This window comes from Chionomys nivalis, chromosome 22, assembly GCF_950005125.1.
Source record: "Chionomys nivalis chromosome 22, mChiNiv1.1, whole genome shotgun sequence".
NCBI lineage: Eukaryota > Metazoa > Chordata > Mammalia > Rodentia > Cricetidae > Chionomys > Chionomys nivalis.
Window position 1 is genome coordinate 41,731,394 of NC_080107.1, and position 18,493 is coordinate 41,749,886.

Here is an 18,493-nt window from a genome sequence, read left to right on the forward strand (position 1 = left end):
ATGGAAAAGTATCAGGTGCTGCCCAGGGTCCGTGGACAGTGGGGGGCAGGTCCGAGGACCAGCCTCTATCACAATCTGACCCCATAATCCCGCTAGTGCCTTTCTTCGAGTGCTTTGCCTCCCAGGGCCTCAGTTTCCCTCCCTAAAATGATGACCAACCCCCAATCTGACCTCTGGTTGGAGAATGATGCATATGCCCCTTCCCCCCGTGTGTCTGTACGCTTGGGTCTAGGAACAAAAACCTGAATGGATGTTCTTTTAAAACTGCCCTTTTTTCTCTGTGAGTTCGAGGCCAGCCTGGTCTACAAGAGCTAGTTCTAGGCAGGCTCCAAAGTTACAGAGAAACCCTGTCTTGAAAAACCAAAAACACAAAACTGCCCTCCCACCCTTCCATGTCACCCTCATTAAATGTTAGACTCAGCCAATAAAAGCTCCGCTTTCGTGGGTTAGATTTTCCTCCCTTTTGCAGGATTCTCTGAAGTTTACAGGCATTAATGAAACAGGAACTTTTTTTTTTTTTTTTTGGTTTTTTCGAGACAGGGTTTCTCTGTGGCTTTGGAGCCTGTCCTGGAACTAGCTCTGTAGACCAGGCTGGTCTCGAACTCACAGAGATCCGCCTGCCTCTGCCTCCCGAGTTCTGGGATTAAAGGCGTGCGCCACCACCGCCCGGCTTGAAACAGGAACTTTTAAAGCAAAAAAAAAAAAAATTAAAAATAATAACATAGTTTTGATGCTGTGGTCAGCTCTCCTAGGACTCCCGGATTCTATCCTTCCAGCACTTCCTCTAGGTATCTTGTCCCCTCCCCCCACCCTGATAACTGTCTCCGCACTCAGAGATCTCAGCCACCCTCTACCCCACAGCCCTGACCTTGCAGGCCAACTCTGAGGGTGTGGCTTCCATCACAAGCTCTGGCTCAGACCCCAGAGTGCTATATACTCAGGCAAGGACCTTGCTCCCTGGGCCTCAGTATCTCTCAGGTAGCTAGCATCAGTGCAGGTCACCAGGGGTGGCCGTGCAGTACTTCCTGTAGTGCTGAGCCCCAGGGAGGCTGTGACAGCACCAGTTTCACCGATCACAGAGCCTTGTTGGGATGCTCTCTTTGGAGAGGGGCGCTGGAAGATGGTGTTGCTATGGTTTAGAACCTCTAAGCCCCTTGTCCCAGGGCAGCTTGCTCTTACTGTCAGACTGGAAGAGGGTCATGAGGCTGTAAATTAAATGTTCCAGAATGAGTTTCCAGGGAGACTGTATTGGCTCCACCACTACGGAGGGTTTCCCAGTCACCTGAGACCGTTTCCTCCACAGCAAGATTGAGAGAAGATGCTTGCTTTGGCGGGCCCAGTGTGCAGTCAGCACCTGTGGGAAACAGAGCAGTGTGCACTTCCTCACAGCCTCTCTCTTCCTCGAGGGTAGATTTTGCAAGAGTTCCGTCCTGGGGCCTTAGGAGTGAACCTGGTAGTGGTGGATATGGAAGCGGAAACTGACCACAAGTACATGCTAAAGCAGGTAAGGAACAGAGCTCTGTGAGCCATGGGCTACGGTTTCCAGTTCCAAGCTCACCATCCCAGGTCAGAGAGGCCTCTCTGACGCCCAGGATGCCCAGGAAGCCTGGTGGGGTAGGCTGTACTGTGGGACTTCCTGGAGTTCCATCTATTCCCACGCACACACGCCTTGGTGAGGAAAGACACTGTTTGGCTCTGCTAACCCCAATGCTTGTCTACATGCCTGCTGTCATCTCACTGGCTCCATCAACCCCGTCAGGAGTCCATCCTCACCAGGGTTGCAGCTTCCGAGAGGATTTGAATTTGATAAGCAGTAACACAGTACTACTTAGTACATACAGAACCATTGATCTGACCGAAAGTGTGGCGAGGGGGGGAGGGTCACAGAGACTTAGCAAAGGCCACAGAACTAGCCCAGCTGGGGTGGGATGTAGACCCACAGGAGCACCCCAAGAGGAGTGGCTGCTCTGTAAGTCCCTTGTACACCTTCCTAGCTAGCCGTGGGATCAGCTGCCTTGTCTCACAGGCCAGTGGCCTAAGTGGCTGCCTGTCTTCTGAGCAATTAAAAAGAGTTTTGTTTTGTTTTGTTTTGTTTTTTTTAAAGCTAGCCACATCAGGTTTGATGCATACTATATACTCACAGCATTTGGGAGGAAGACCTTAGAGCTGGAGTTCAAGGTCAGCTTGGTTTTTCTAAATAGAAATCAGGTGAAGGGTTATAGGCAGGAGCCTGTGTGTCTTTCCGGTCCCTTGTGTGTTTGTAAGGAGGGTACAGAGGTTGATAATATCTCATATATTGACGCTGTCTCACGTGGTCACCGCGGCTTCCTCTCCTATCTGACAGCTGTGTTTCCTCCCAGCTAGTTAGTGCTGCTTCAGCGCTGTACGTGGCCCAGCCTGTCCTCTCATATGGCTTTAGCTAGATTTGTGTTTCCGCAGAATAAACAACTGTGATAAACATCTTTAGGGATTTTTATAGGGTCTCCTCCCTTGAGCACATATAACTTCCTTAGGAAAAAAATCCATGGAGTAGGACTTCAGGAACCTTTGAACAATTTTACTGGTTCGATTTGTTTGTTTTGTTTTGTTTGCTTTGTTTGAAGACCTCTCTATGTAGCCCTGGCTGTGCTGGAACTCGTTGTGTAGACCAGGCTGGCCTCAAATTCACAGAGATCCATCTGCCTGCCTCTTCCTCTAGAGTCCTGGGATTAAAAGCATGCAGAACTATACCACTGAGCTAAATCCTGTCCCCAACATCGCTGGTTCAATTTGTTCTTTACGTTATTTTAGAATAAGTGGTTTGGTTTGGTTTTGAGGCAGGATTGGACCAGGTTTTTCTTATAAGGCCAGGGAGGCCTCAAGCTCACAGAGATCTCCTGCCTCTGCCTCCTAAGCACTGGGATCATAAGCACAATGCCACCATGCCCAGTGAAAGATTTTTACTATGTTTGGCTAACTTTCCTATAAACGGCAGTGATGGCAATGATGATACTAGTGGTGGAGCTGGTAGTTGATGCGGTGGTGGAGGAGGTGAAGACAAAGGTAGAAGTGGGAGAGCTGGTGGTGGTGGAGGTGGTGATGAAGGCGGAGGTAGTAGATGTGAAGGGTGGTAGCATTGGAGGTGAGGGGTGGTGCTGATAGCTGTGATAATGGCGGTGATAGTGATCGGGACAGCAGTGACAGTAAGTCGCAGCCACTGTTCACCACACGTCTGCTAATTGAGCTTATCTGCCTATGCCCTCCAGGTGGAGTGTATTGATGAACATCACGCCAATGAGGCCCTGGAGGAGGTAATAATGAGTGGTTCCCCCGAGAGGAACCACACCGTGTGCCCACTTCCTGAGTGGCAGCATGAAGGGACGCCTGCAGTAGTCATAAAGGGAATTCATGCTCAGAACATCCACTTCTTAATTGCCACTTGGGAATCTGTGCCTTAATGGCTACTCTGCCACTAACCATCTTTTTCTATTTTATTTATGTATTTATGTATTTATGCATGTGTGTATTTATGTATTTATTTATTATTGTTGGAGGGGGACAGACATCACATTGCACAGCCATGTGTGGGGGTCAGAGGACAACTTTGTGCAGTCAGTTCTCTCTTCCCACCTTCACCTGGTTCTGAGGGTTGGACTCAGATCATCGTGTTTTCTTTTTTGTTTATTTTTTTATTTTTTTTTTTTTTAGTTTTTCGAGACAGGGTTTCTCTGTAGCTTTAGAGCCTGTCCTGGAACTAGCTCTTGTAGACCAGGCTGGCCTCGAACTCACAGAGATCCGCCTGCCTCTGCCTCCCGAGTGCTGGGATTAAAGGCGTGCACCACCACCACACGGCCCGTGTTTTCTTTTTTTGTTTCTGTTTTTGTTGATGTTTTGTTTTCAAGACAGGATCTCACTATGTAATTCTGGCTGTCCTGGAACTCACCCTGTAGACCTCAAACTGGCCTCAAACTCACAGAGACCCACCTGCCTCTGCTTCCTCCAGAGTGCTGGGATTAAAAGCATGCGCCACCACACCTGGCTTGATTGTCAAGTTTTCAAAGTAAGCACTTTAACCATCTTTTTAAAAAATCTTGTTGAAAGGTGGTGGCACACACCTTTAATCCCAGCATTCAGGAGGCAGCAACAGGAAGATCTCAGAGTTCAAGGCCAACCTGGTCTACAGAGCTAGTTCCAGGACAACCAAAGCTACACAAAGAAACCCTGTCTGAGAAAAAAAAAAAATTCTTGTTTTCTTTACATTTGTTTAGTGTATATGTGCGTGTGCATATGCGTGACTCATAGCACACCTGAGGCCTTCAGAGGACATCTTTGGGGGATTGGTTCTCTCCTTGTACCTTCGCTCACTGAGTCATCTCACAGTTTCTGAAGATGATTTTCTTCAGTGTTGAGACTGTAGTGCGGTGGTGGGGTTTATGCATCAATTGCTCAGAACCCTGGGTTCTATCGCCAGCACTGAACAGGAATTTTTTTCTTCTAAAAAAAGAAGAACAGTACAAACTTTGGAGGCACGCAGAGAAAATATTTACAAAGAAAACATAAACCAGTCCGTTAGCTGAGCGTGCCAGTGCACACCCAGTCCTGGCGTTGAATGGGTCTTGAGTTGGAGGGCAGCCTGGCCTGCATGTGAGGCTCAGACTCAAGGCTGAGATGTGGCTGTGGTAAAGCAGCAGCCTCAACTACACGAGGCACGAAAGAAGGAAGGGCCAGGGAAGGGTGGGAGGACGGTGGGCTGTAAGTTACCCTCACAGCTGCAGATGGCCACAGTCTCAAGCTTCATAGACAGCAGCTATGAGCGGTTTCTTTGGGCTTTTCCAGAAATCTCACCCGAGGTGAAGTGTGTCTTCTCCTCCTCCATGATGGTCACTTGCTGTTTGGTTTCCTTCTGGAGTTGCCTGTCCCTGCACACTGCCAGTCAACATCTCTTGTGTCATACACAGCATCACTGGGGCAGAGAAGGACCTAGTGACATTCTGACATGCGGAAAGAGCCTGGGAGGGTCCACCATCTCACGGGCATGTTGTCCATTCCCAATGACGTCCACCAGGCCGGGTGCTTTCCCACCCAGCTTCCAGGCAAAACTATTGCCGTTTCTGCTGCCTGACTGGGTTTGTTTCCTAAGTACTTTTCTCACTGTGACTTTGCGCAGTACCATCTCCAGCCCAGCCTGGTCTCTCCTCTCCTGGCGCCCACTCTGGAGTCCCACACCAGCCTCCTGGCCTCTCTCCAGCAGGCTGCACAGCTTCCTTGCACACCCATCACGCCCCCACCCAGAGCTGGTGGCCCACCTCTTGGTTGGAACATGTAGCAGAGCAGTACTTACTGAGACACTCTGTTCCCTCTCTGTACAGCTGATGTCCCTGATGAAGCTCCAGCACCCCAACATCTCTCTGTACCATGAGATGTTCATCATGTGGAACAATGAGGTGGGTTGGAGCACCTACAGCCCAGCCACTGACAGCACGGAACCCTGAGAGGCCGGCATCGCCTGGCTCCTGTGTGTGATCTCAAATGCTCCTCTAACAGCCTCAGCACAGGAGCCCTGTCAGCCACTTTCACACATGAAAGCTGAGGCTAAGAAAAACCACTTCCGGGTACTTCGGGTAGAAGTCAGTTAAAACAGGAGGTCAGGTGCTAGGCTGCAGACAGCATCTTTAATGGTGGGGTTTTGGCTTCTGTGGAAGGGGCTGATACTAGGAAGCTGCTCTTCTGTTCCCTCCCTCAATTGTCCCAACGCTGTGGACTCATTACTCTCCTGGCTCCAGAACAGTTACTAAATAGGAGAGCAGGGTGGGAACACTATTCTCAGTTCATGATGGAGTCTGAAGCCCCGTGCCTCACAGTTAGTGGATCCTAGGTGGGGCTTCCCAGACCTGTGCCCTATTGGCAAAGGACTTCTTGTCTCGGTAATGAGTAGGGCTTTCCTAAAGCCCACCTGCAGAGGGGGCAGAGGGGGCAGAGGGGCCTCCACTCTGTCCCATCTCCACATCAGTTTCCCTGCTGGGTTGACAACTAGGGGCTAGGGAGGGCACTCACTGCATGCACCCCTCAGAGTTTCCCAAGCACCCCACTGCTTTCAGAGAGGACGTTTCACTGGAGGAAACAGAGCTGGCCACTGGCTACAATTGGGCCCTGGGCAGGGTGGGATCCTCAGAGGAGCTCCCAGAGTCTTAAGAGAGGAACTGTTCACCAATCGAGGAGTAAGGACAGTTCCACAAAGGGCTTTGCACGCACAGAGGCCAGGAACAACCACAGGGCCTGCTGCAGTACGGCATAGGAATGGGCACAAGAGAGTAAGGGGGCCCCACTGGGCAGTGCTACCATTCATTGCCACCACAGACGGTGGCCATTGGAAGATGCCCTGGAGTAAGGGGTCCTACACAGCCCCCAGACCCAGGATTTAAGCAATTGGTTAAGGGGCCTTGTGTTCTGACAGATCTCCTCTCTGTTCCTCTGCCTGGTGATGGACTATTACGCCAAAGGAACCTTCCAGAATGTCTTGGAGTATAAGAGGAATAGAAAAGAGACTATTGACTCTGAGGTAAGAGACACTCTGAGCCACCAAGTCTGGTGGCCACCTAAAAGTCCCTGCAGTAGGAGACAGAGGAGCCGAAGGGTCTGGCCTTAGGTTTCTCTTCCATGTACAGAGGCATTCCACCACAATATGCACGTATCTCAGTTGCATATTTTGATGGACTGTGCACATACCACCAGCAGCCCAGTGCTAAGGGTTAGACATCCTTAGGATCCAGAAAGTTGCAAGGCAGAAGCAACTGATGGGGTTCTGCTTCCAGAGACTTTAACACACTTCCTAGAGGTCATCAAGGTGAGTTCAGTGTGTAGCTCGAATACATGTTGTCCACTCAGCCCTATGCCTTTCAGGTCTAGCCATGACTTGCTTCTCCCTGTGGTCAGCTAGACAACTTTGTTCACGGCAAGGCAGTGCCCAGTGGGTCTGCCTCTCCTGCACAGATGAGCCTTTGGTCACCCCCAGTCAGGGCTGTAGAGTAAGGCTGCCAGGAGCATTGGGGAAGGGCTCGTTTCTTGCCTAATCATCCAGGACTGGGTTGCTGGGCCCGACAGGAGAAGATGTGGTTTCAGTAAGCATTCTAGCAGAAGCTAGTTGGTCAGGGTTTACCTTCCCCAGAAGCAAAGAGGGCTCCCCTTCCATTTGGTCCTCTGGTCAGTTATCATGGGGCCTGTGTTTTCCCTGTCAAGAGTTCAGGAGCTAGTGACATTTTGTTATGACTTTAATTTGTACCTTCCTGTCATTAGACCTGGGAAACACATTTTTAGATATGTGCTTTTGTTTGTTATGTTGTGTTTTTTTGTTATTGTTGTTTTGCTTTATTTTTTGAGGTGACCATGAACTCACTCAGTTCTGGAATTATAGGCCTCCAGCAACATTTTGGCCATTCAGAGTTTTTCTTCTCCGCCTGTTTACCTCCTCTGCACATTTAACGCCTCTGCCCATTCAAATTTTTTTCTTGTTGATTTGTAGACATTCTTTACATATGGTAGATATCAGTGTGGGGCTTGCCAGTTCACTTGTTTGATACCACCTTGTGATAGGCAGTTCTTGGTGTAATGGAGGCCAGTTGATGGATGTCCTCCTGCGGTCAGGACCTTTTGGTCAGAGGTCACAGGGCTTTCCTTAGTTTTCTTCTAGACCCTTATAATCTTTCACTTTTACCTTTGGGCCTAGTACCCTCCAGAGATGATCTGATCATGCTTCCATTTGAGACTTTCTGTGCACCTGTGGGCCAGACACCATCTCCCCGAGAGGCTCAGAGGAGGCATGTAGCTCATTTCATTGCTTGCACCTCAGGGGCAGGCTCTGGGATGGGCTTGCACCTTTGACATTGGTAGAAATCTGGGAAACAGAAATGTTCACAGAACCATTAAGTGAGCTCCTCTATCAATCAGGATAGGGGCCACAGTGGGAGGATATGGGCTTCCTGCTACCCAGCCAGTCTCTGGCACCTCAGGGTATCTCTGGACTCTAATGTGGGTCTCAGGAGTCCTAGGTATACTGTTTGAAAATGGCAGCCATGAGCACTAGGTGCATTCTGCTATTCCCATGTGTTCTCACAGGCTCTTTTCACTCTGACAGCATAAAGTGCAAGCTCTGACAGGTACTGCAGGCTTTAGCATCTGCGGTCCCCACAGGGGTCACATTCGACAGAGTGGCCACTGGCGGCCCCAGGGCACCCAGCATCTCCAGCATGTCACTGCCCTACTGACTGTATGGTCATATGCACCCAGCTCTGCGGAGACCGCCCTTTTGGGAGTTCCCAGGCCCCTTCCAACACTGCATCCCCTACTTCTTCCTCAGTGGATGCACACCATGCTGAGCCAATTGCTGGATGCCATCGAGTACCTGCACCAGCTCAACATCATTCACAGGTGACGATGGGGACTGTCCAAAACTCCCAGGTCCAGATGCCAAGGCCCGGGGGCCAGATCTGAGCAGGATGGGGCATCTTCTTTGAACTCCCCTTCTGCTGTCTGAGAGAACAGGGCACCTCCCCATGAAGCCTCTGAGCGCCTGACTCACCCCAGAGTCACAGGGCTGTGAGAGTGTGGGGGCCGGGTGGGGTGGTTCTAAAGGGCAAGGGAACAGAGATAAGATGCCAACGAAGAGAGGTGAGGTTGCCTGCAGTAGCACAGCCTCTGGACAGGCCAGTATGAGTCGGGGCAATCCAGGCCTATCCTTTGACCCCTGCACCCAGCTTCAGGCCCAAGATCTACAGTGGGAAGATCTGGGAAATAGCTTCCACCAACACGGGCCATACGTGCAAAGTGAATGGGTGCCCATGTTAATGTCATGTCACCAACGGTACAGAATAATAGGTACCTTCTCTAATAAGGGGTCTCAGTGCTTGTACTTTCAGTGGAGAAGGGGTCTTCCCTAATGTAGAGAAACTGAATAGAAGTCATATTTTGTTGTCTGGGTTTCTGTCCTGCCCGGAACAATTCAGTATTTTAATATGAGCATGGCATTTTCTCTCTCTTTTTTTTTTTTTTTTTTTTTTTTTTGGTTTTTCGAGACAGGGTTTCTCTGTGGTTTTGGAGCCTGTCCTGGAACTAGCTCTTGTAGACCAGGCTGGTCTCGAACTCACAGAGATCCGCCTGCCTCTGCCTCCCAAGTGCTGGGATTAAAGGCATGCGCCACCACTGCCCTGCTGCATTTTCTTGAAGAGTGAAAAGGGCTGGACCTGGTTTGGGAGAGCAGGCTTAAGGCTCGGGTATGTGCTAGCCCTGCCTAGGCTGCTGCATGGAACCAGGGGTCCCTGCTTTTGGTTGCAGGAACCTGAAGCCTTCCAACATCGCCCTTGTCAACGAAAACTACTGCAAACTGCAGGACTTGAGCTCCCAGGCACTGATGACACATGAAGCCAAGTGGAATGTCCGAGCAGAAGAAGGTGGCCGGGGGGGGGGGGGGTGTCTAGGAATGAGTGGCAAGGGAGGTGGTGGTTCTTGGCATCCAGAGTGCAATGGCTACTCTTAGGGCTGGGCTTTTTGGCTCAGATGGTCCAGAGACCTCCTACCTAGGGCATAACACAGTAGACATGCTGCTGTGGGTGAGGCGCAGTGCCCAGAGGATGCCAGCCTGTGAGAAGGAGCCCTCAGAAGCACAGCAATGGTCGTGGGCCTCTAAAGATGCTGATTCTTGTAGGGAAGAGAGCGTCCAAGAAGGACAGAAGCTGCATTTAGTGTTACACAAATCCTCTGGGATATAGGCACTGACCATGCATGATCCACAGAGGTCCAAAATAGCCCAGGGGATGAAAAGATGGTAGGGTAAAAGGGGTGGAGTAGCAAGCCTGTTAACAGCTGCCCCAGATTGACAGAGCAACCCTGGGAGAGAAGTCAGAGTCCTGTGGTGGCAGAGGTTGTCCTTGGCACACAGAGTATGGGTGAGTGAGTAGGTGAACGGGCAGACAGATGGATGCATGGACTGGCGATTAGGTGGGCACACGGAAGGGTGGTTTGGAGGTGTCGATGGTGTGTGTCCTTGGAGTCTGACCTTTGCCGTCTGACTGGGAAATGAAGTGACTACCTGAGGCCAGGTATGCTGATAGAACAGGGCAAGGGCCCTGTACTTTCAGTTCTTTTTGCAGGGCTCAGGTTTAGGAATGAGGCAGGGCAGCCAGAACTTTGCCCTGAGGTCCTGACATTTAGAAGGGATAAGCTGTTCAAAGAAGGCCACACTTTAGTTTTTCTGGAATATGTCTTTCTCATCTCTTGCTTGCTGCCACACTGATAGGCAGCCACTTGGGCCAGCCTGCCAGATAGCACCCAGATGGACAGGCCTCCCTGGTGAGGTTAAGGTCTGTCCCAACAGTGGGCTCATTGCTACAGCTTGCGATTATCATCTGGCCCAAGGAGGGCGACCGAAGGGTTCCTGACGTGAGCCCTTGCAAAGGAATACTAAAATGGGGACAGTGTGGCTGAGTGTGCTGGAGCAAGCCTGATGTCTCAGCACTAGGAGGCAGAAAGACCAATATGGGATATAGGTGATCCTCTCTCAAAACACCCAAAAGGGGAGTGGTAGTGCTGAGGTAGGTTTGCTCTGCTCTGTTTCCCTTGATCTTGCCCACAGATCCCTGCCATAAGTCCTGGATGGCTCCTGAAACTCTCAAATTCTCCTTCACCTGCAAATCTGACATCTGGTCCCTGGGCTGCATCATTCTAGACATGGCTACTTGCTCCTTCCTGGATGTAAGTGTCTTGTGGAGAAGCCACCTGCCCTCATTCTTATTACCATTCTACCCTGACTTTCTCTCTGTTCCATGTAGGATATAGGATGTACACTTTCCCCAGGCCCCTGCCTCAGCTCTTGCTCAGCCTGGTGAGGGAACACTGATAGCAGCAGTCATCTTCATGGCTCAGAGAAGTCCAAGTCAGATGCTCTTTTTCCTTGAAGGACACAGAAGCCATGCACCTGCGGAAGGGCATCCGCCAACAGCCAGGCAGCCTGAAGCCCATCCTGAAGTCTATGGAGGAGAAGAAGATCCCCGGTGCAGAGATCTTCTGTTTGCTTCTGCCCTACATGCTGCACATCAATCCCTCTGATCGACTAGGCATCAAGTGAGCCCAGGGCTGGGTCTTCTGTTAGCCTATCAGTGTACCTCTGAGCATCTTCCCACCTTCACACACGGAAAGCTGTCCTGATTGGTCCACATATATTCCTCAAGTACCTGGCAGCCACTAATCTTGAGCATATGCTGGGGTTTTTTGGTTTTGTTTTTCTAAATTGGGTCTCACTCTGTGGCCCAGACTAGCTCTGAATCCTTAGTTCCTGACTGCTGGAATTAAGTTGTGTACATCTGGCTTAAAAGAGAGAGAGAGAGAGAGAGAGAGAGAGAGAGAGAGAGAGAGAGAGAGAGAGAGAGAGAGAGAGATATGCAAGCAGCTCTACTTTCCCACTGAGTGTAGAACAACTTCAAAGACACGTATCACTTTCAGGAGCCCAGGAAGTTTCTGTTCTAATAATGTCAGTCAGAAAACCTGTCATGTTTTTGTTCGGCTTGGGTTTTGGAGACAGTTTCTCTGTACCTGCCCTAGCCATCCTGGAACTAGCTTTGTAGACCAATCTGGCCTCAAATTCAGAGATCCACCTGCCTCTGTCTCCCAAGTACTGGGATTAAAGGTGTGTGCCACCATACCTGGCTTATTTATTATTTTCTTCTGCTTTCTCTCTCTCCTTTTTTTTTTTTTTTTTTCTCAAGACAGGGTTTCTCTGTGCAGCCCTGGCTGTCCTGGAACTCCCTTTGTAGACCAGGCTGGTCTAGAACTCAAGAGATTCATCTGCCTCTACCTCCTGAGTGCTGGGATTAAAGGCGTGTGCAACCACCACCCAGTGTTCATGATTTTAAGGAAGAAAGGGGCATAAAGCCAAAGTTCTGGACCCAGGACCATCCTTGAGGGCCCTTCCACAGATAGAGTCTACTTCATAGAGTAGAGCAGGTTCCTGTAAATGGAACTATAAAGATGGTTACTAGCTACACGTGAGACACAGTGAAGCCCTACCCACCAGGAAGACTGCTGTTTAGCATCTGCCACTATGGGTCACCCACAGCCCAAGGCAGAGGGAGGCTCCTATGGAAAGCCACCTGTATTCTCTGACCCTTTGCCAGGGATGTGATCCGAATCACCTTCATGAGCAGCTCCTTCAGAAACTCCTGTGTTGCTCTGAACATGCACCGGCAGGCGGTTCCCATTTTCATCACTGATGTGCTACTGGAAGGCAACATGGCCAACGTCTTAGGTGACAGTGGGGACATGGGACAGTGCTGGGAGCTGCTGTGGCCTTGGCATTAGTTTTATTTTTTTTATTTTTATTTTTTTCTTTATTATTATTATTATTTTGGTTTTTCGAGACAGGGTTTCTCTGTGGTTTTGGAGCCTGTCCTGGAACTAGCTCTTGTAGACCAGGCTGGTCTCGAACTCACAGAGATTCACCTGCCTCTGCCTCCCAAGTGCTGGGATTAAAGGCGTGCGCCACCACCGCCTGGCTTTGGCATTAGTTTTAGAGGCTTAGTGTCTCCCACAACTTGGTCCTAGACCTGCTGCTTATGCATGATTAGTGAGTGGTCAGTTTCCAGGCTCCCCCCCTGTACACGCTGTATACCCTGCCCTGGCTCTAAGCAGTCTGGCCCTGCCTGTGTTTTCCCCGCTCCTCCATCCCCTGCTCCCACTGGACATATCCCCTGTGTGGTTAAGACCTGTTCAGGGTCCATGTTGTCCAGAGTCCTATGCCCTTTGACTCCACACCCTGGACGCCGGGTGTCTTCCTCACTTGCTGTGTGCTTCCTGTGTGCCAGAGTGTATGACAGCAGGCATGGCCCTCAGTAGGCTTCCTATATGTTCTTGTTCCTGCAGATGTCATGCAGAATTTCTCCACCCGACCAGAAGTCCAGCTCAGGGCCCTTAATAAGCTTGTGACAATGCCAGAGGAAGATCTAGGTAACGGTGCAGGCACCTCCCCCCAGGCTCCCGGGAAAGGCTGGGAGGTGGAAATGGAGCAGTGTGGATGGAGGTGGGAACTGCCAGCCTTTCATTTCAGGCTGCTAACTGGAATTCTTCCTGATCCCATGCTTACTAGCAGAGGAGGGTAGGAGAGAGGCTGGCTTTTCCGCATGATTTCAGCAGGTCAACAGGAAATTCATCTAGCATTAGGAAGGCTGAGGCAAGAGGACTGAGACCTGGACAACTTGATCTATAGGAGAAAGGCCTTGTTTAAAAAAAGAAACGATGGACCACTTCTGGGGGTGGTAGTGGTACTACATACTGAGACTTGTACAATGCTGGTTAACTGTTTCACTGCTGAACTACTTCCCCAGCTCTTCGGGGGCTTTTGTTGTTGTTGCTTGTTTTTAAAGTTTCAGAAAGGGTCTTACTAAGTTGCTCATGCTGGTCTCAAACTCACTGTGTAGTCCAAAAAGTCCTTGAACTTGTGGTCCTTCTGCCTCTGCCCCTAGAGTTCTTACAACTGTGCACCATCACACCTGGTTGAAGAGACTCATCCATCTGTCCCACCATCTCTACAGTGGGCATCTGCTTACTTCTCATTTTCCATTTTTATAAATAGCACCACGATTGACCACCTGGCATACTGGTCACTTGGCATATGTGGCTGCACGTGCTTGTACCCCTGGATATCAGAGTGTAAAAGCTGCATACCATCCTCCACAAGCACACCAACTTGCCTTCCTACCAGAATGCTCGAGAACAGCTCTTTTCCAGCATTACCTCTGATGGGTAGTCAGCTTCTTGGGAAATTTTAAATGTCTGAAGACACGCTTTCCTGTCTCTCCTGCTCCCATGTCATACTCGTATACCATCCATACACCCTTCCCTCCAGCTAGTTTGTCACTTCCTTCCTTCCGCCATCTGCTCACTCACCCGTCTTACCCATTCCTCCATCTACCTGTCCATCCACAAAACACATCCAGAGGACACCAAAGATCTGTTTGAGTGGTTAGGACAGCAGAGGTTACAAGGAGGCTGATGTGTGACTCCTAATGAGTTAACAGCCCCTCATATTGGCCATTACTCTCCCGAAGTCCCTTTTATAGTGGGACTGTAGCCGAGATAAAGCCCAGGACAAGGCAGTTGTCTTTCTGGATAATAAGCCCAACAGTGGACCTCATCCACCACCCCAGAGCTGCCTCTTCCTCAGCCTCGTCAGAGTGAACTTCCTGTGGCTATTTCCTGGGCACAAGTGGTCCTCGATCTGACATCGTTTTCATAAGCCAAGTCTCAAGACAGTGACAGCCACAGGGGCTGGGTTTACACATCCATTTTTTAAAATATTTATTTATTTACTTATTATGTATACAATATTCTGTTTGTGTGTATGCCTGCAGGCCAGAAGAGGGCACCAGACCTCATTACAGATGGTTGTGAGCCACCATGTGGTTGCTGGGAATTGAACTCAGGACCTTTAGAAGAGCAGGCAATGCTCTTAACCACTGAGCCATCTCTCCAGCCCACATCAATTTTTTAAAAAATTTATTATGCATTTACACACCAGAAGAGGGTACCAGATCTCATTATAGCCGGTTGTGAGCCACCATGTGGTTGCTGGGACTTGAACTCAGGACCTCTGGAAGAGCAGTCAGTGCTCTTAACCTCTGAGCCATCTCTCCAGCCATCATTGGCTCTCAGCTTTGGTATCTGAAAGTGAGCTGAGAAGACTTGCTTCATGAAGCTGCTCCAAGTATACGCCTTGGCAGAGCTGGGCATGGTGTCATTGTGCCTGTGGTCTTTTACTCAAGAGGCTGAGGCAAGAAAACCACTACAGCCCAGGAACTCCAAGTTAGCCTGGACAACACAGGATGTGGACCTTGGCAGATGGTCTGCTTCATGAGCTCCATGAACACACGGGCTGGTCATCCTTCTCTGCCCTTGTGTTCACCCACATGGATCCTCTGTATTCACTAGCGGGCTCCCAGCAGCCTCTGGGTCACACAGCCCGGCTGCTCCTGTGCCTCACTGTGCTATGTGTGGTACAGGCTTGCCATGGCCCCCAGAGCTGGTGGAGGAGGTGCTCAACATCATCAAGCAGCACGAGAGGATCCTGGACATTCTGCTCAGCACCTGCTCCCTGCTGCTGCGTGTTCTGGGCCAAGGTAGGCACCAGACTGGATGGAGAAGCCCCACCCTCCTGGGTCCTCTGCCTCACCAGCTCCTCCAACTTCCCACTCATCCCCAGCATCTGTCTTTCCAGTCTGTTGTTCCCTTCTGCGCCTATGTAACTCCATCTCAGAGTGAGAGAGGGCATAATTAACGTCTGCACTCACCGGGTCTACATGGGGCCAGGGACCCTGGATAAGCCTGTCTCTCTCGACTGTTCCCCAGCTCTATCATAGGAGCTGGACAGGATGGTCTGTCTAGTGGGCTTAGCCAGGAGAGGCTTGGAGGGTGTGACTGCCAGCAGGGGGATAGCACTCTGCCGCTGAGCTCCCCCAGCACTCAGGAACAGGAAGAAAACAAGCTACATCTTTAAGTCTGGAGCATCTAGTTACCCCTTTACCTTTCTAGTCTTAATACTGAGGGCCTAACCACTACACAGATTGTGTCTATTTTCAGGGAAGAGGGGGTAATCAAATCCAGGTCCTCTTGCATACTAGGTAAGTACTCTACCACCAAGCAAGAGCCCACAAATTCTACTAAATATTCATTGGGAAGGACCCAGCAAGGTCTTGGAGGCCAGAACTGGAACTAGATGCTATAAGCTTGTTGGTGAGCAAGGCCCCCATCTTTACAAAGACCCGACCAGTGCCTAAATAATAGGCAGATCAGTTTCTTTAATTCAAAGAGATGATGCTGTACCCACTAGGCTCGCCCTTAGAGCCCCAACTGTGGGGTTAATCCACGTTCTTCGTCTGGCTCCATCAGCACTGGCACAAGACTCAGAAGCTGAGATCCCAAGGGACCATTTTATCATCTCTTTCCTGATGAATGCCTTGAGGAGCCACCCCGATTCTGAAAGGCTTATTACCATGGTTTACAACCTGCTCACTATCATCTCCAGCCAAGGTGAGTGTGCTGGTCTTTTTCTGTCCTTCCTTTCTACTCTAAAAATCCAGGAACAGAACAGAGGCCTTGGGAGATGGGCAGGAGAAGAGCTCATTCTCAAGATGGATAGCCATACTGTTCTCTGCTCTTAATGGCAGCCATGGGTACTACTTGGAAGCTGAGGACAGTGGCCAAGAATCAAATGGGTAGTTAACAGGTCAGGTCAAGGTTAGACACTGAGCCACTCCACGTCTTTGGCTTCTTACCTACACTAAGCCCATTTGGGTGAGAGGCTTATTAGAGGTAGGTATAATAGACCAGCCAGGCAGGCTAGGGATTGCATCAGCCCACTGGGAAAAGGCTTTTTAGATACCTTTCCTCCAAGTGTTTGTGGTTGTCCACAGGGTTGATCTCTGAAGAGCTGGAGGAGGAGGGGTTGTTTCTGCTTGCCCAAGAGCACCTGGACCACTTCCAGGAGGACAGGGACATCTGCCTTGCTATCCTGAGCCTGCTCTGGTCTCTCCTGATAGATGGTGAGGCCCTCCCTTTACAAGCCCCACTGCATGAGACCTGCTAAAGCAGTGGCTCTCAACCTGTAGATTGCGACCCCTTTGGGGGCTGAACAACCTTTTCACAGAGGTTGTCTAAGACCGTCAGAAAACAGATATACATTATGATTTGTAACACCAGCACAATTAGTTATGAAGTAGCAATGAAATAACTTTATGGTTAGGGGTCACCACAACACAAGGTACTGTATCAAAGGGTCACAGTATTAGGAAGGTTGAGCGCCACCATAGTAGAGCCTCTATATCAGCAGTTCTCAGTCTGTTACAACCTACAGGTTGAGAACCGCAGCTCTCTATCTTATCCCTTAAGCACAGGAGGGCAACCCCAGCCCTATGGGGCTCTTCTGAGAGCCTAGCATAGGGGCACAGTGAGACACAAGCGAGATAAGAGAGGAAGGCCTTCAGGATGCCTGTCCAGTGAGTAGGCAGCCCTGGCTTTAGAGGTCAGCCAGAATTTGATGCCCTATCCTGGTTTTTGTTTTAAGATGGGGGTTCTGGGGCTGGAGAGATGGCTCAGTGGTTAAGAGCATTGCCTGCTCTTCCAAAGGTCATGAGTTCAATTCCCGGCAACCATATGGTGGCTCACAACCATCTGTAACGAGGTCTGCTCCCCTCTTCTGGTCTGCAAACACACACAGACAGAACATTGTATACATAATAAATAAATATTTAAAAAAAAAAAGATGGGGGTTCCGGTGCCTGTCGTTCCCCCTCTTCTAGATACTGTTTTGCTCTAGGAGAGAGGGTTCCTAGCCATGGCAGCTCCAGAAAACTGCAGAGATCCTGCTAATGCCACAAGTGCAGAAAGTCCTCATCTCTACTGATGAGTCTACAGTAGACGCTGGCATTGGAAAGCCCCAGTTTCCATCTCTGAGGACATCTGTCCCCTTGATTGTCCTCTGCTGTTGTTGGTGGGAGAGAGCAGTGTGGAGAGGTACACATGCAGCAGGTACCTCTCTTCATACCTGGCATGGTGTCTCCCGCCCTTGTCCTCATTCTAGCTGCCACTTTGGACAAAGAGCCCTTGCAGAAGCTCTCAGTCACGGTCACCTCGGTGCTGGCCATGCACCCCGAGGACGTGGAAATAGCTGAAGCTGGCTGTGCGGTGCTCTGGATGCTGTCCTTGTTGGGTGAGCAGCCTGAGGTCTTGGTAACAGGGAGGGTGACCCAGGACACATAAGGCAACAAAGTTTATGCTCTGTAGGCTGCATAAAGGAGAGTCAGTTTGAGAAGGTGGTAGAGCTATTCCTGAGAAGCATTCAGCTGTGCCCTGGCAGAGTTCTGCTGGTGAACAATGTTTGTCGTGGCCTGGCCAGTCTTGCAAAGGTGTCTGGTAAGTCTGGGAAAAAGACAGACTGCCACCATGGAGGTGGGACAGAAGCTAGCTCCCGGGGCTGGAGAGATGGCTCAGCAGTTAAGAGCACTGATTGTTCTTCCAAAGGTCCTGAGTTCAATTCCCAGCAACCACATGGTGGCTTACAACCACCTGTAATAAAAAAACCTGGTGCCAACTTCTGGCCTGCAGGGACACATACAGGCAAAACATTGTATACATAATATATAAATCTTTAAAAAAAAAAAACAAAAACAAAACAAACAAACAAAGCTAGCTCCCTGCAGTGATGTCCACCAGGTGACCCCAAACTGGAACAGGAAAAACCAGTCTTCAGGAAATCCCGTTGGGACTTCTCTATTTTGGTGTCTTGGGACCACCTCCCCACCTATACACATGGGATACCCACAGCTGCATGGATTTCCTACATATAGGTCTGTCTCCAAGTCCAGGCTTAGGCCACCTCTTACACTAAGCACTGGCAGTTGTCCTTTGTAGAGAACTCTGGGCCCAGGAATGGGCCATGGTCAGCAGCAGTGAACAGTAGGGATGTTCCCACCCTTGT

General features: G+C 50.1%; 2 protein-coding genes across 5 annotated transcripts in view; one reads left to right on the forward strand and one right to left on the reverse strand.

The window, feature by feature from the left end:
• Positions 1-18,493, forward strand: part of Stkld1 (serine/threonine kinase like domain containing 1) — a 19,866-nt gene continuing 1,373 nt past the window's right edge. The window contains exons 1-16 of one of the 2 annotated variants that reach the window (XM_057755045.1): positions 1-15; positions 1,412-1,504; positions 3,246-3,290; positions 5,349-5,423; positions 6,434-6,538; positions 8,333-8,403; positions 9,307-9,422; positions 10,604-10,722; positions 10,928-11,091; positions 12,141-12,271; positions 12,886-12,969; positions 15,021-15,137; positions 15,907-16,047; positions 16,431-16,559; positions 17,597-17,725; positions 17,800-17,928. In XM_057755045.1, coding sequence (XP_057611028.1) covers positions 1-15; positions 1,412-1,504; positions 3,246-3,290; positions 5,349-5,423; positions 6,434-6,538; positions 8,333-8,403; positions 9,307-9,422; positions 10,604-10,722; positions 10,928-11,091; positions 12,141-12,271; positions 12,886-12,969; positions 15,021-15,137; positions 15,907-16,047; positions 16,431-16,559; positions 17,597-17,725; positions 17,800-17,928 — 1,663 coding nt within the window. The remainder of the gene's footprint in view (positions 16-1,411; positions 1,505-3,245; positions 3,291-5,348; positions 5,424-6,433; positions 6,539-8,332; positions 8,404-9,306; positions 9,423-10,603; positions 10,723-10,927; positions 11,092-12,140; positions 12,272-12,885; positions 12,970-15,020; positions 15,138-15,906; positions 16,048-16,430; positions 16,560-17,596; positions 17,726-17,799; positions 17,929-18,493) is intronic. The other variant, XM_057755046.1, reaches the window with a different exon arrangement.
• Positions 14,388-18,493, reverse strand: part of Rexo4 (REX4 homolog, 3'-5' exonuclease) — a 15,845-nt gene continuing 11,739 nt past the window's right edge. Inside the window, exon 9 of one of the 3 annotated variants that reach the window (XM_057755050.1) lies at positions 14,388-17,800. The gene's annotated coding sequence lies outside the window, so the exon portion shown is untranslated. Of the gene's footprint in view, positions 18,115-18,493 lie in introns of all 3 variants that reach the window. The other 2 variants (XM_057755047.1, XM_057755049.1) reach the window with 2 other exon arrangements.